At 38.5% G+C, this 12,932-nt stretch overlaps 1 protein-coding gene across 1 annotated transcript in view; it reads right to left on the bottom strand.

Moving 5' to 3' along the window:
* TRIM66 (tripartite motif containing 66) overlaps positions 1 to 12,932 on the bottom strand; it is a 53,569-nt gene that overhangs the window by 21,799 nt on the left and 18,838 nt on the right. The window contains exons 3-10 of the mRNA XM_034062141.1: positions 12,749 to 12,896; positions 7,748 to 7,880; positions 7,006 to 7,122; positions 5,269 to 5,383; positions 3,812 to 3,958; positions 3,556 to 3,673; positions 1,362 to 2,242; positions 119 to 277 (exon numbers count right to left, since the gene is read on the bottom strand). Of these exons, the coding sequence (XP_033918032.1) occupies positions 119 to 277; positions 1,362 to 2,242; positions 3,556 to 3,673; positions 3,812 to 3,958; positions 5,269 to 5,383; positions 7,006 to 7,122; positions 7,748 to 7,880; positions 12,749 to 12,896 (1,818 nt within the window). The remainder of the gene's footprint in view (positions 1 to 118; positions 278 to 1,361; positions 2,243 to 3,555; positions 3,674 to 3,811; positions 3,959 to 5,268; positions 5,384 to 7,005; positions 7,123 to 7,747; positions 7,881 to 12,748; positions 12,897 to 12,932) is intronic.

Below are 12,932 nucleotides of genomic sequence, written 5' to 3'. Positions count from 1 at the left end.
ATGTTTACTATATTTTATCTTTTTTCAACCTGATTGAATGTTCCAAAGCCATATCATATTCAGTATTATCAAACCAGGTTTTCCCTTTAAAATATATCTTTTAAAAAGGTCTTTATACCTTTCTCACTGGATGGAAAGACGATTGTTGCAATGTGCTCTCAGGGGAGTGACTGCTGACACTGGCTTCTTCCAGTGACTCTGACAGGGAGGGACTATCACTTTTGTCATGAGGAATTACAGGCTTCTGGGCATCAAGTTCAGGGGAACTCTCACAGACCTAGAAATCACAATTAAGAATTTGTGTTTTCAACATCTCAGAACAAAAAATGGTAATGAAATCACATCAACTCACAGCATACAAAATATTACAAGACTGGGAAGACTCTAAAACTACAAAGATGTTCAAAGTAACACTAAACAGAAAGATAAATGAACAGAGAAAGATTTCGAGATTTCTCTCCAAAAACAATGAATTTAAAAAAAAAGAAATAAAATAAAATCAATAAAGATGCTGAAATGTACAGCTATTTCAAAAGCCTGAAGTCTGCCCCCAGAGGTAAACTTCTTTAAGAGCTATTCAGGGTAGGAACTCTACAGAATTTACACAACAGGAAGTCCCAGCCACCTTTCCACTGCAATTCGCAGTGTTTTGACTGAGTTTCAAAGCCACTTTATCGTGGAACTATCGTGGTTTAAGCCCAGCCAGTAACTCAGAACCATGCAGCTGCTTGCTCACTACCCCCCTTCTTTTTCCACCTTGCAGTTTGGATTTTCACCATGTAGCACTGTCCCTTTTTCAAAAGCAGGATTCTTACCAACAGAGGAAAAAGGAAGAAATTAGCTCTGCTGAGGAAGTTTTAACTATAACAGCATGTGTGAATATTGATTAAAATCTGAAAGGTTATGATGCAGCAGCAAAAGCAGTTACCAGTGGAACAGGAAATAACTATCAAACAAAAAAAGGATGTTCTTCAATCTCTTTCCACCAGTATTCAGAATTAAAAGGGAATCTATTTCAAGGACTCAGAGATTAAAATTTCCAGAAAAAGGAGTATAAATGCAGAAACTACTGCAATCCTCCAGTTACCTATTCAGAAAGGAGGAGAGATGATGCTTTTATCCTCCCCACCTGCTGCTCATGTTGTCTATTTGGAGATTAAGATCTTTGGGATTCTGGCTGTTTATGCACTTTAAAGCAAATTTTGGTTCAATCTGCAGGAGGCATGGAGCCTCTGCTGAATACAAACATAGACAAGACAATAACACAAAGTTCAACCAAATACATGAAATCTCAAAGACATCTCCCATTTCTGATCTTACATTGGCTAAATGCAGTAGGAAAGAACTTTTTCAGAACTTACTTGTGCTTCCTCTTGGATTTGCTGCTGAACTGGGGCTGGCTGCCTCACTATGTAGTTTATTTGACCAACTATGGTCTGTTGAACATGCTGAGGTGGCTTAGCTTGGTTCAGCTGCAAGCTGGGCTGTCCTTGGGCCTGCAGAAGAAGCTCCAAATCCTTTTTCATCTCCTCCAGTTCAAACTGGTGATGCATTATGTCCAGGCTCTGCTGGATTACCTGTTTGTGGGTGTTCTCATTCTGACCTGATGGTGGCGATGCTGGCGGCAGCTGCTGCTGCTGTGGTGGCTGCTGCAAGTGGTTAGATTTTATCTTCTGGAGATGACCGAGTTGCACTTGTGCACTTGATGTCTGCAAAGAAGCCTGAGTGCAACATGGCTGTGAATGGCTTGTGTGTACTTGCTGAGCTTCATGTGATACAACAGCATAACCCATGGCTGCAGTCTGCTGCAGCTGCTGGGATGATAAGTGCTTTCTCATCCTTCCAGACATGTTCTCCTGCTCTGACTGTTCCAGCCCAGAGTGTGTTAGCTTCATAGGCTCAGGGGCACCCCTTGGCTCTTTGTCATGTTGCTGTATGCTGTACTGCAGAGGAAAGTGCTGCTGATGCAGTTCGGGAGGCTGCCGAAAATTCTGATGGCGGTTTATGTCTTGGTAAGAAGGCAGAGCTTTGTTTGGGTGAGGTATGCTCAGGCAGTGCGGGCAACGCACAGATGTAGGACACTGAATGGCAGGTGGAAACTCATGTGGCTGGCTACTCACAGACTCCAGCTGTGATCCTGGTGCACGGTGCCCATGATACAAGGAGGTCTGTAACCCTTGCACATTTCCACAGAGTAGCACATCTGAGTGAGAAATGTCTCCACCTTCCATAGTGAAGCCCCCTGGAAAAAAACAGCACATTTACTCCCTTCCATGATCTTGACAAATTTACACAATAAAAACTGCAAATGGTGGCTATCTCTTTGCCTTCATTTCAAATATAAAAGGTATTTAAATACCCTACGCAAACAGTCCTTCAACATATTTTCAAGACAAGTTTTCAGGACTTTTCAGTGATTTAAAATCATACAAAACTCTCACTGATACTAGTGGAACTCATGGTTGATACAGCAGAAAATGCTTTGAAAATCTGATTTCAACTTATTGTAACTGATGGATACAGCTTATACTTTCATTTTTTTCCTAAAGTATGGGTACAAAAGGCAACTTCCAAGGTGAAAGTGACAAAAATAAGATATTGATATTATGTAGGTGAGAATCATAAAAGCTAGAAACAGAAGTGACCTATGAATGGATCTTGTCCATGCTTTCAGTCAAGAAAATATTATTCCTTGTAATATTTTTGATAGGGTTTTACTCCATCTAATTTTAAATATCTTCAAATGGGAAGAGAACCAATCTTTTAGATCATTGATTGGACCACCACACTGAATTTACTGTAAAAACCCACTGTTGTTGAGAAATACATAGCTAGTGGGAAACAAAGTCACTATATGCACATTCATTATATAAATAGCATTGTAATTATTATTCAGCAGATGTCTTAAAGCCATCTTTGTGCCCATTAATTGTAAGTGTCTCAAGAACTGCTCAGGTCACTTGGCCACTAAGATACTAAAGGATCCAAGGAACATGGGTGTGACTAAGCCCAGCTGCTCCTGGGTAAGGAGAAATAGCACAAGATCCACTGCAGACACTACATTGCACCCAGGGTACTCCTGAAAGGACTGCCAGAGTGACAGGGTTGTGCAGAGTTATTGCTTGCTGGGACAGAACTTAATTTCAAATATGCTGGGCAAAGTCAAGGCTGTTTTATAGCCGGTGATGCTACATTTTAAGTAATTTCAGTTAAAAGTTATTTGGTAGTACTGCACGGGGTTTCCACTAAACAAGTAGCTGTGTTCTTACATTGTGATTCTGTAAGACCACCAAAGATGATATTTATACGGTGTATTTCTAGGTAATGTTTATAGGGCAGTATTTATATATGTCTTTTAATAGGTGGATTGATATAACTGGAGGGAAAACCCAGAAAGTTAAGCCACACTAACTTTTCTTCAGAATGTGACAAGAGGCACAGAACTGGAAGACAAGACTAAAAAGGAGTGCACTTCAGAGAAAGTACTGAATTGTCCATATCTGTCTTGTCTAGCTTTAGGCACATGCCTAATAAACAACAATATCTTTTTCTTACCAAACTTGGACAGTTGTTTAGTCCAGTAGGAAGAATCCCAAGTAAATCTGATCTTCAGAGGAGGGTCTGTGTCTGTGTTACAATTTGTCTCTAACAAGCGCTGGATTTGAAATACAATCTGGTGACAAGTCAAAGGACAATTATTTTATTCCAAATTATAATATAATAAAAAACCATTTGATTTGAGAAACATTAAGTCCTTACATTTTTCACATTATTGCACAATTTCAAATAAGAAAATAAGTATCGCTCTTACCAGTTCTTTACTGAAGAGAAATGGGATGCTGTTTTTACTGCACACTGCCCAGCTGATGAAGTTCTGCACATGTTCTACCTGTCTGCTTAAAAGCACAACACCTTGCAGTTGTTGTTCCAATTTCTGCTTCCTTTCACTGGTGATTTTCTGTTTGTAATGTGAATCAGTGGAAGATGGTTGTCATTCTTCAGACACACATAATATACACAATCACTGGTGTTACATTATGTATTAGAGATACAAACCACCTTAAGCCATCAATCAAAAAAAGAAAACAAATCCTATTTAACACATATGTCTGAATTCAGGAAGATCAGCGACTTTTCCAGGAGCAAGCAACCTACATCATTCTGGCTCTGGTTTAACAGAATGATGTAACCCAAGAAAGCTATCTTGTCTCTTACGATACACAACAGAAGAGACCCAAGAAAATACATAAAAAGAGGGGAAGCATGTAGCTTTTCCTCTGAACAGTCTTCCAGTCTCCAGCAATTCATGACTTAGGGACCACAAAGACAGAGGCTATGTTACCATCCTCAGTGCATTTTTCTATGAATTTGCCTCATTAATTTTGAACCCATGCACTATATCTTGCAGCAAAGAGTGTCACACTTATTTGCCACTTACGTGAAGAACTGTCTGCCCTTATTTGATTGATATGAAACCAGGACTTCCTGATTTCATTTAATACCCCTACATGCATTTCAATACAGCCCTATACATGTACCTTAATTGTGTGTACAATTGTGTTGCAATTATAGATAACTCAGACACTGAAATGTTGTCAAACCATATGAACCCTGAATTTACTTAATGTTCAATAATACAGAAATGAAAACACACATTTCTCTTTTTTGTAAAGCTACTTAGCTGAATACCAATATTTGAATCAAATATGTAAATTCAAAGGTCATCAGCAAGTGTTGAGCGCTTTGTCTTTGCAATACCTGCAATATTACCCAAGAATAAGTGAGAACTGGAAATTCTGATCAGATCCAATAGCAATCTTTGTGATCAGCACATTTCAGATTAAAATCATATAGACTTCAACTGGACATCCCAAAACTGAAGACTCAAAACTTCAAGTTCTGTTACAGAAAGCAGACCAGAGGATCATTTTTGAAAGAGAATGCTAAATGTGCTGTTATCGATTCTATAAATCAATCATTAAAACCAGAAGCAGGCTTGTTTTGTAAGTGCTCAAAAGCTGCACACATATTGTCTGTAACTACATTAGAAAACGTGGTTAATTCACGATAATTAAACATTTTTCATCCTGTATCTACGGCAACCATTGATTCCACATAAAATTCTGCAGGGAAAAAAAAAAAAAAGAAAAAAAGAAAACCTAAGCAAAAGGACAATAACTCTCACAGTCCATATTCTTTCCACCAGCACTGGGTTAAATTCAATTTAGTTTAATTTCCCAAGGTATCAAAGGAGCCAGCCTTACTTACTTCAAGTTGTTCAAGAAGGTTGTTTGTTCGTTTATTGATTTCATTCATCAAAACCATCTTGGCCGTTTTTATCTGATTTTCTACCTTTTTGTATAAGTGTTTTACTTCAAGCAACCTATGGGTAAGAGATACACATCTCTGGATGAGCCAACTGGTATGTCATTTATTCAGAGCTTAGTAGTTGTTTGTTAGAAGAACTGATCTAACTATTGAGAGAGAACTCCAGTGAAAGTTATAACATTTCCTTTAAGTCTTCCCACACTTCAAACATAGAATAGTTTGGGTTGCAAGGGACCTTAAAAGGCCATCTAGGCCAGCCCCCCTGCAATGAGCAGGGACATCTTCAGCTAGAGCAGATGGGTCAGAGCCTCTTTCAACTTGACCTTAAATGTTTTCAGGGATGAGGCATCTACCACCTCCCTGGGTAACCATTTCCACTTTTTCACCACCCTCACTGTACAAATTTTCTTCCTTATAAGTAGTTTAAATCTACCTTCTTTCACTTTAAAATCATTATTCCCTGTCATATTGCAACACACCCTACTAAAAGTTTGTTCCCATTTTTCTTAGAAGCCACCTCTAAGTATTGAAAGGCCACAATAAGGCTGCCCCAGAGCCTTCTTTTCTCCAGGCTAAACAAACTCAAATTTGCCACACTGTCCTCACAGGAGAACTGCTTCATCTTTCTGCTCATTTTTTGTGTGCCTCCTCTTGACCCCCTCCAACAGATCCATGTCTTTTCCTGTGCTGAGGACTCCAGAGCTGAATGCAGAGGTGGGGTCTCACAGGAGCAGAGTAGAGGGCCAGAATCGCCTCCCTTGACCTGCTGGCCACACTGCTTTTGATGCAACATAGGATATGGTTGGCTTTCTGGAATGGGCATGCACATTGCCAGTGAATGTCCAGTTTTTCATCCACCAGTATCCCCAAGTCCTTCTCAACAAGGCTGTCCTCAATCCCTTCATCCCCCATTCTGCACTGATACTAGAGATTGCCTCTACCCAAATGCAGGACCTTGCACTTGGCCTTGCTGAAATGAACCTCGTGAGGTTCACAAGAGCCCACTTCTCAAGCTTGTCCAGGTTCCTTTGGATGGCATCCCATCCCACAGGCTATCACCCATACCACTCAGCAGAGTTCTCTGCAAACTTGCTGCAAATGCACTCTATCCTACTCTCTACATTGTTGATGAAAATATTAAACAGTATTGGTCCCAAAACAGCCCCCTGAGGTACATCACTTGCAATTTGTACTCTTTCAAGGTGTTTCAAATGGCTTTATTAATGCAGAAGAGAGATTCATCAGCCAACATATAATCAGTAGCTGAAATCCAGTTAATATAATGAAATACTTTAATTTTTATACTACTCTTGACTGGAATTGCAGCTTCTTTTGAGGTTTCTTGAAGAAATTAAGTATTTTTAAATTAGCCTTTATTTATAATCTTTTCAAATTCTAGTTCAGGAACAGATTATACAAAGAAATGTTAACTCTGAAGATTTCAGCTCTCACGCGCCTTGTAAGGACTATGTAATCATGTATTACAATGCCATGACTTTTCAGTACCACTTAAATATGAATTTGACATTTCTAATTTTCCTATTACTTCCTAGCCTCCAAGTAAAAAAAAATGAAAAATAAAAAAAAAAATCTGCATTTTCTTCCGTTTACCTGCATTTAGTGAAAATGTTTTAACTGGTCACTCACTTTCATGAAAAAAAAATGCATAACAATCACCTGTCTTCAATCTGCTTAGCTGAAACCTGAATCCCATTTTTTTTCTCTTCCACTTTAGTGATGACATTTTCCAGGATAATTCTCTGATTTTGCAAAGCTTCATCAAGATGTCTGAACCTGAGAAAGAAGTGGAAATTCTCACACTGTGTTTTTTTTCTGTTGATAAGTAATGAACTGATCAGTTGATGAGCTTAAGGGACCAGCTGCCTTAATACCTCTCTGGTCATGGTCCCCTGCTTCTTTCCTACTACAAATATTTTCTGTGACAGCTGAACTTTATTGTCACTCACACAGGCAGGCTCATCTCAGAAAAAGTGTTCCTATATACAGACAATTCCTTACATGGCCTACACACTTCCACAGACAAGCAGCATGCTCAAATTTCAGTAACTGGTGTTGTACAGTCGTGATGTCTTTGATAAAGACAAACAGAAGTACTCAAACAGCATGAAGTACTGACTTAATTTTGTGCCTTTAAGCACAATCACAATGAACTATATGCATGCATAGATAGTATCTGGGCAGACGATACAATTGGAAAGGTACACACTGTACAGAGTAGTGAATGATTCTGTGAGGGCAGTAAGCCACACGTTACACTGCTTAGGCATAAGAGAACTGAACTGAGTTCAGTTAAGTTTGAACTAGCCTGCAAGTGCAGCTGGCAGGAAATAGACAGTCTTAAATCTAAATTAGCTACAGTTTTAGATAGGATAATGATTAAACAATCAATGTGTTGTACCTGTGTTCCTTATGCTCTGTCAGAAGACAGCTACGGCATGTAAGGGTATCGCAGGTCTCACAAAACAGCTTGAGTGGCTCTTGAGTGTGCACTGGACAAAACAAGGAAAGCTCACTTCTTTCATCGTCAGTTGCTGAGGAATATAAAGCAGTGTTGTCACTGACAAAAATTATTATAGACAAAAAAAAAGACTTGCCAGACTCTCACAATTTTATTGACAGTCTTGATATTACTCTTAAAAGACCCATATCCTGGAACTATCTGATTATATTAGCAGGGTTTGCTTATAATTTTTTTCCTGGCTTTATATATTCTACAAAGAGCATACCAAAGGTGTTCAGGAAGAAGTCATCAAACCAAATTCCTATTTTTCTCTAAAGTCTCATGAGTTTTAAATATCTCTCATGACTTGGGGCACTTGTCTCACAGCTCTGAATTACCTGGTCTGGCAAATCAGTTAACAAAGCTGTATTTTAAAATGTAGAAAACCAAATACATTGAAAAAAAACTGAAGTCACATCAGAAGCAAGAATATACTTTGCTCTTAAACAGTCACATAAGTAATTGTTTTTCAAATGTGTGTTTGTTGTAAATGCACTACATAAACTTCAGCAACTAGGGGATATTGATACTGGGCACTCAAACCTGTTCCACTCCAAAGAGTAATGTGAGGAAGAATAAGAGCAAACAGTGGATAAGTGAAGTGGAAGCATTGCCATGCTCTAAAGAAAATATGCCAAATTTCCTACTTTCTAGATTGCTATCTCCTCTAAATATTTCTGAGGTAATAGAGTTACTCCGTCCAGTTCAATTGGCTTTCTCCTCTGCCTTCTTAACACAAGGTGCAAGAAGATAATTTGTGATAGATTAGGTCAAGATCTTTATGTAACATCATGATATACTTCACATTGTCATAAATTATTTATTACAGTATTTATGCTTTATTGCAGTATTGCATGCTTTATTCTCCACGGAAGTTTATTGGTTTATATTATTATTGAATCAAATGCAAATAGGATTATTAAAAGAGGAAACTGAGCAGACAGGTTTTTCTTTCCCACTCCAATATATTTTTCTATCAAGGTACGAATGAAACTCACCTCAATAGCCATTTTTTTATGATAGTACTGCAAATATGTACTTTTGCATTCAAACCTGCTGCTGACAATGCAAATAATATGTAACCAAGCAGGTTGTATAACCAATGTATAACCAAGGTGGATGTCAAAGGACATTTTTTCCTCCCCTATGGGGTCAGATGTTGCATCTTAAAAGAAAAAAAAAAAGGCCCATAATAACTTCCTCCATTTCCACAAGTTGGAAAATCCCTTCTGAGTGTTTAGCACCTCCAGAGCACACAAGCTGTTTTTCTGAAAACTCAGGATCAAATTATCCATATTAAACTCCAATTTATAACGAGATGATGTCTTTAAGGTCCAAGTATAATTAAGCCTAGTCACAATCCTATATAATGATTTCACCATTTTTCTCTCTCTGAAGGGTTCTTTAGCCTTTGGGTGATTGTAATCATCCCAGAGGAATCAGTTGGTTTTTTTAGTACTGTGTCAGATTTAAGAGACAAGCAGATTTCAAACTCAAATTGAGGATAAAAATCAATAATATCTATTTACAACATAGATCCACAGCCTTTGCCATGTGTAATTTCCTGATTCAATTGACATATCAGTGAGAACTGCAACTAAGTCATGGTATTCTCAACCTAATTTATACTCAGAGCTACACTCTGCAGCTTTAAAATAAGCTGAATTCTTACAAATCAGATGCTAAACAAAGGCACAAGACTGTTTTTAATAGGAGATATCTTGACCACAACTATCCCTGTTAATGTCTTTAAAAGAATCTCACTGAAGAACAGGGAAAATTCAGTAGTCCTAAATTCTGAATTAATATCATTTGAGTCACCATCTTCAACAATATGTTCTTTATCTCAGGTGGATCTCTTGAATATCTAACAGAAAGTTTGAAATCCCTGTTCCTATGATCAGTTGATGTAAACTTTGGAAAAGCAATCACATCTTGGCTAATAGAGGCCTCCCTCACCTTGCATAATTTGCAGTGACCCAAACATTGATTTGATGAGTTCATACTCAGCCTTGAGAGACTGAAGAAGATAGTATAGAAAAGAAAAAAATATTTATCTTGTGCACTAGCCTATAAATAGCTGGTGTGTCAGCATCAGATCATTTCCTTATGACAAAGTTTTGGCAAAAGGATTGCTTCTACTCAACTGCAAAGCACAAATTTCCACTCAGCAAGGGAAGAGTCTGTACTAATACTGAATGGCCTTTCAAAAAGGTTTGGACTAAAGGAGGAAGAAGTTCTGGTTTTATGACTTCAAGCAGTTTCAGTGCTCTGCAGAACTGTGAAATTAACAAAGTTCACTAATTCCTACTGCTAATGAAGAGCTTATTCCTCCAAGGCTGCTGCTTAATCTGTCATAAAACTCTGGCACATGTTCTCAGCACCTAGTTCTCCAGCGCTCTCCAAAAGCAGATTTCAGTATTTTTGCATCTTGTGGTCACAGATCCAGAAAGTTTTCAGGAAATTTTTTTGGGGGTTGCCTTTAGAAAACAGACTAAAACAAACAAAAAAACAAAAAAGCCCAAACCAAACACAAAATGTCAGGAAAAATAAGTGTCTGAAAACTGCAAATGTGCAGTTTAACTCATGTGTGAACCACATTTCAGCATCTCTTCATAGTCATAACCAGCAGTAACAGTCTGGCACACGAGCACTGGAATTTTTTGGTAGTACCTCCAGAACCGGTTCAGCTAGGAAGAACACACTAGAGCAACTATACAAGATCTAAATATTAGTGGGAATTTGGGGAAGGTGGGAAGAGATCAATGTGATGTCCAGTTTGTTCTATTTGTCTGCTTTTATGCTTACAAAATAAGATCTGGTTTTAGATGTAGGAGTTCAGTAGCAGTTTTTAACTGAACTGTGACACAGACCATGCCCATAACTCCTCATTCTGGTTCTCAATAAGCATGTCCAAAATGATGAAATCTTCTAACCAGCACAACCTCCCCCAAGGTAACAGATGTTACACAACACAATGGAGGTGAATAAAATACAGCTGTTTCCAAACAAGTATGGAGCCATTTCCAGTAGCAACAACACCTCACAGTGAATCGCCTATCAGTAGTATTCATTTTGTGGGCCTTTACTACAGACTCACAAAGGATGAATCAGTAGGAAAAAGAAATCAGGATACTTAAAAACTGTTCTCTTTTTTTTACAATATGGCATTTTTCTGTGCTAGCCTAGTCCTGCTCCTCCCCACACTCTCAATTTCTAAATATAAATCTGAATGAAGACTAAAGGTCTCAAAAATCACAAGAACTTGGCACTCTGCACCATGACCTCAGGAGTCACCAGGCTAAAGGTGCTACCTGACAGTCAGCTCAGCCATTCAGCTGTTTGAGCTGGGTCTCACCCATCAGGCAGCAGATGGCCACAAGCAAGAGGATGTGCAGCACAAAGGGATGGGGAACTGTGACAGAGCTGCAGTTTCTGTGTGGCAAGGGGGTGATCAGATGTGTTACATGAAGCATAGGTACCACAAAGAAAAAAGAAAGAAAGGGTTCTCAGAGAAGCCAGGCTCTTTCAGTTCTGCCACTCAGGGAAGGAACTGTTTATCAAAAGTAAAAGGAATAGGCAGGATTCAATGCATTTGGGGGGAGGGGGAAAGGGGCTAAATGAGAAAGCAGTTTGTGTGTGTGCAACTTTTTCTTTATACAGCACACACAAATCCACAGCTAAGCCACAGGTATATTTTCTTACCATTATTTGTTAACAATATGAGCTGGTAACCATACTCTAAGTGAAATTATAAACAGTTAGAGCCTCTAAACCAGACCTTATCATGCAATCAACTCAAAAAGAGAACATATTTGCCCACCCAATCAGTGCATTTGATGGAGGACTTGGGGGGACTTGAGTCAATATTATTCTCTAGAAAACACCCATAAAAATATTTTAATGTCATCTGTGCTTTGTTGTTATTGCTATTCTTACAGACCTTTTTTTGTTCACACTTTGGTAACAGCACATCTTGTCTCAAGTGCCTCAACCTGTTTGATAGGAACACCAAGGACTTAAAAGAGCTCCATCTATGGCAACATATAGGCTTCTACAAGCAAAATCCTAAAGAAAAACAATAATATAAAAACTATAATCAGTGGCCTACAACTATGTTTATTCATTGTTCTGTCCTCCATCTTCCTTATGAGGAATGACAGTGTAGCACAAACCCTATAGCATAAATAATGTCATATGTGAGCAAAGTGTAAACTTAACTAATTGTATGAAATTGAAAAACTCTCATTTTAGATTAAAAATGCTTATATAAGTTTAGGTTGGCATACTCCTCAGCAGATTTGGGGCATATAACTAAAGAAAATAATAAGCAGTAACAGAAAATCATAATCCTTTGTGTGGCTTATAATTTTATAGGGATGAGACATATTTGACAATGGGCTTCATTTGTGCCTGCTGATGTCAATATAGTGGTCATGCTCAGGAAACATGTTTTTCACTCCAGGCATGGAAAAAGAACATCCTGTAGTAATCATAGACTTTCACTGTCTGTTACTCTCCTTCTTATACCTTGCCCATATGCACAGGCATTGCCTTACTGTAGTTTCCTGAAGGAACTTACACAAAAAAGGACAAGAAGTACTGAAAAGGCAATGCCTGTTGCTTTTGTGGCCTACCAAACCATAGCCCATCACTTTGCAGACATAAAAGGCATGTGGAAATACATACATGCAAAACTATTTAAATACTGTGGAATGCTGATTGTGGCAATGGCCCTGAAGTTGCAGAAAAATCACATAATCTCCATCAACATATACATATCCTTCTGAGTCACATGCAAAAAGAGCAGTATCTACAACACAGAGCCTGAAACTGCCCCTTTTTCAACTGAATAACTGATATGAGAAGAAACAAAATTTCAAAGTGCACCTTCAGTACCTGTGCAGCCCTTGAGGGATACAGACAGGAAGCGGTCTCCAGTTTCCTTGCTATGCCTGTGTTCCTCTGTACATGAGCTGCACAACCACTTATTGCAGCTTGTACAGAGACTGTGAGCAGGTCTCTTCTCTTTACATGTGAAGCAGCTCTAAGGACAAAAAGTGCAATTACATACAAGGATTAC

The sequence above is a fragment of the Melopsittacus undulatus genome, chromosome 4 (assembly GCF_012275295.1).
Source record: "Melopsittacus undulatus isolate bMelUnd1 chromosome 4, bMelUnd1.mat.Z, whole genome shotgun sequence".
Taxonomy (NCBI): Eukaryota; Metazoa; Chordata; class Aves; order Psittaciformes; family Psittaculidae; genus Melopsittacus; species Melopsittacus undulatus.
The sequence above is the reverse complement of the archived record's forward strand: the minus strand, read 5'-3'. Positions and strand labels throughout refer to the sequence as shown.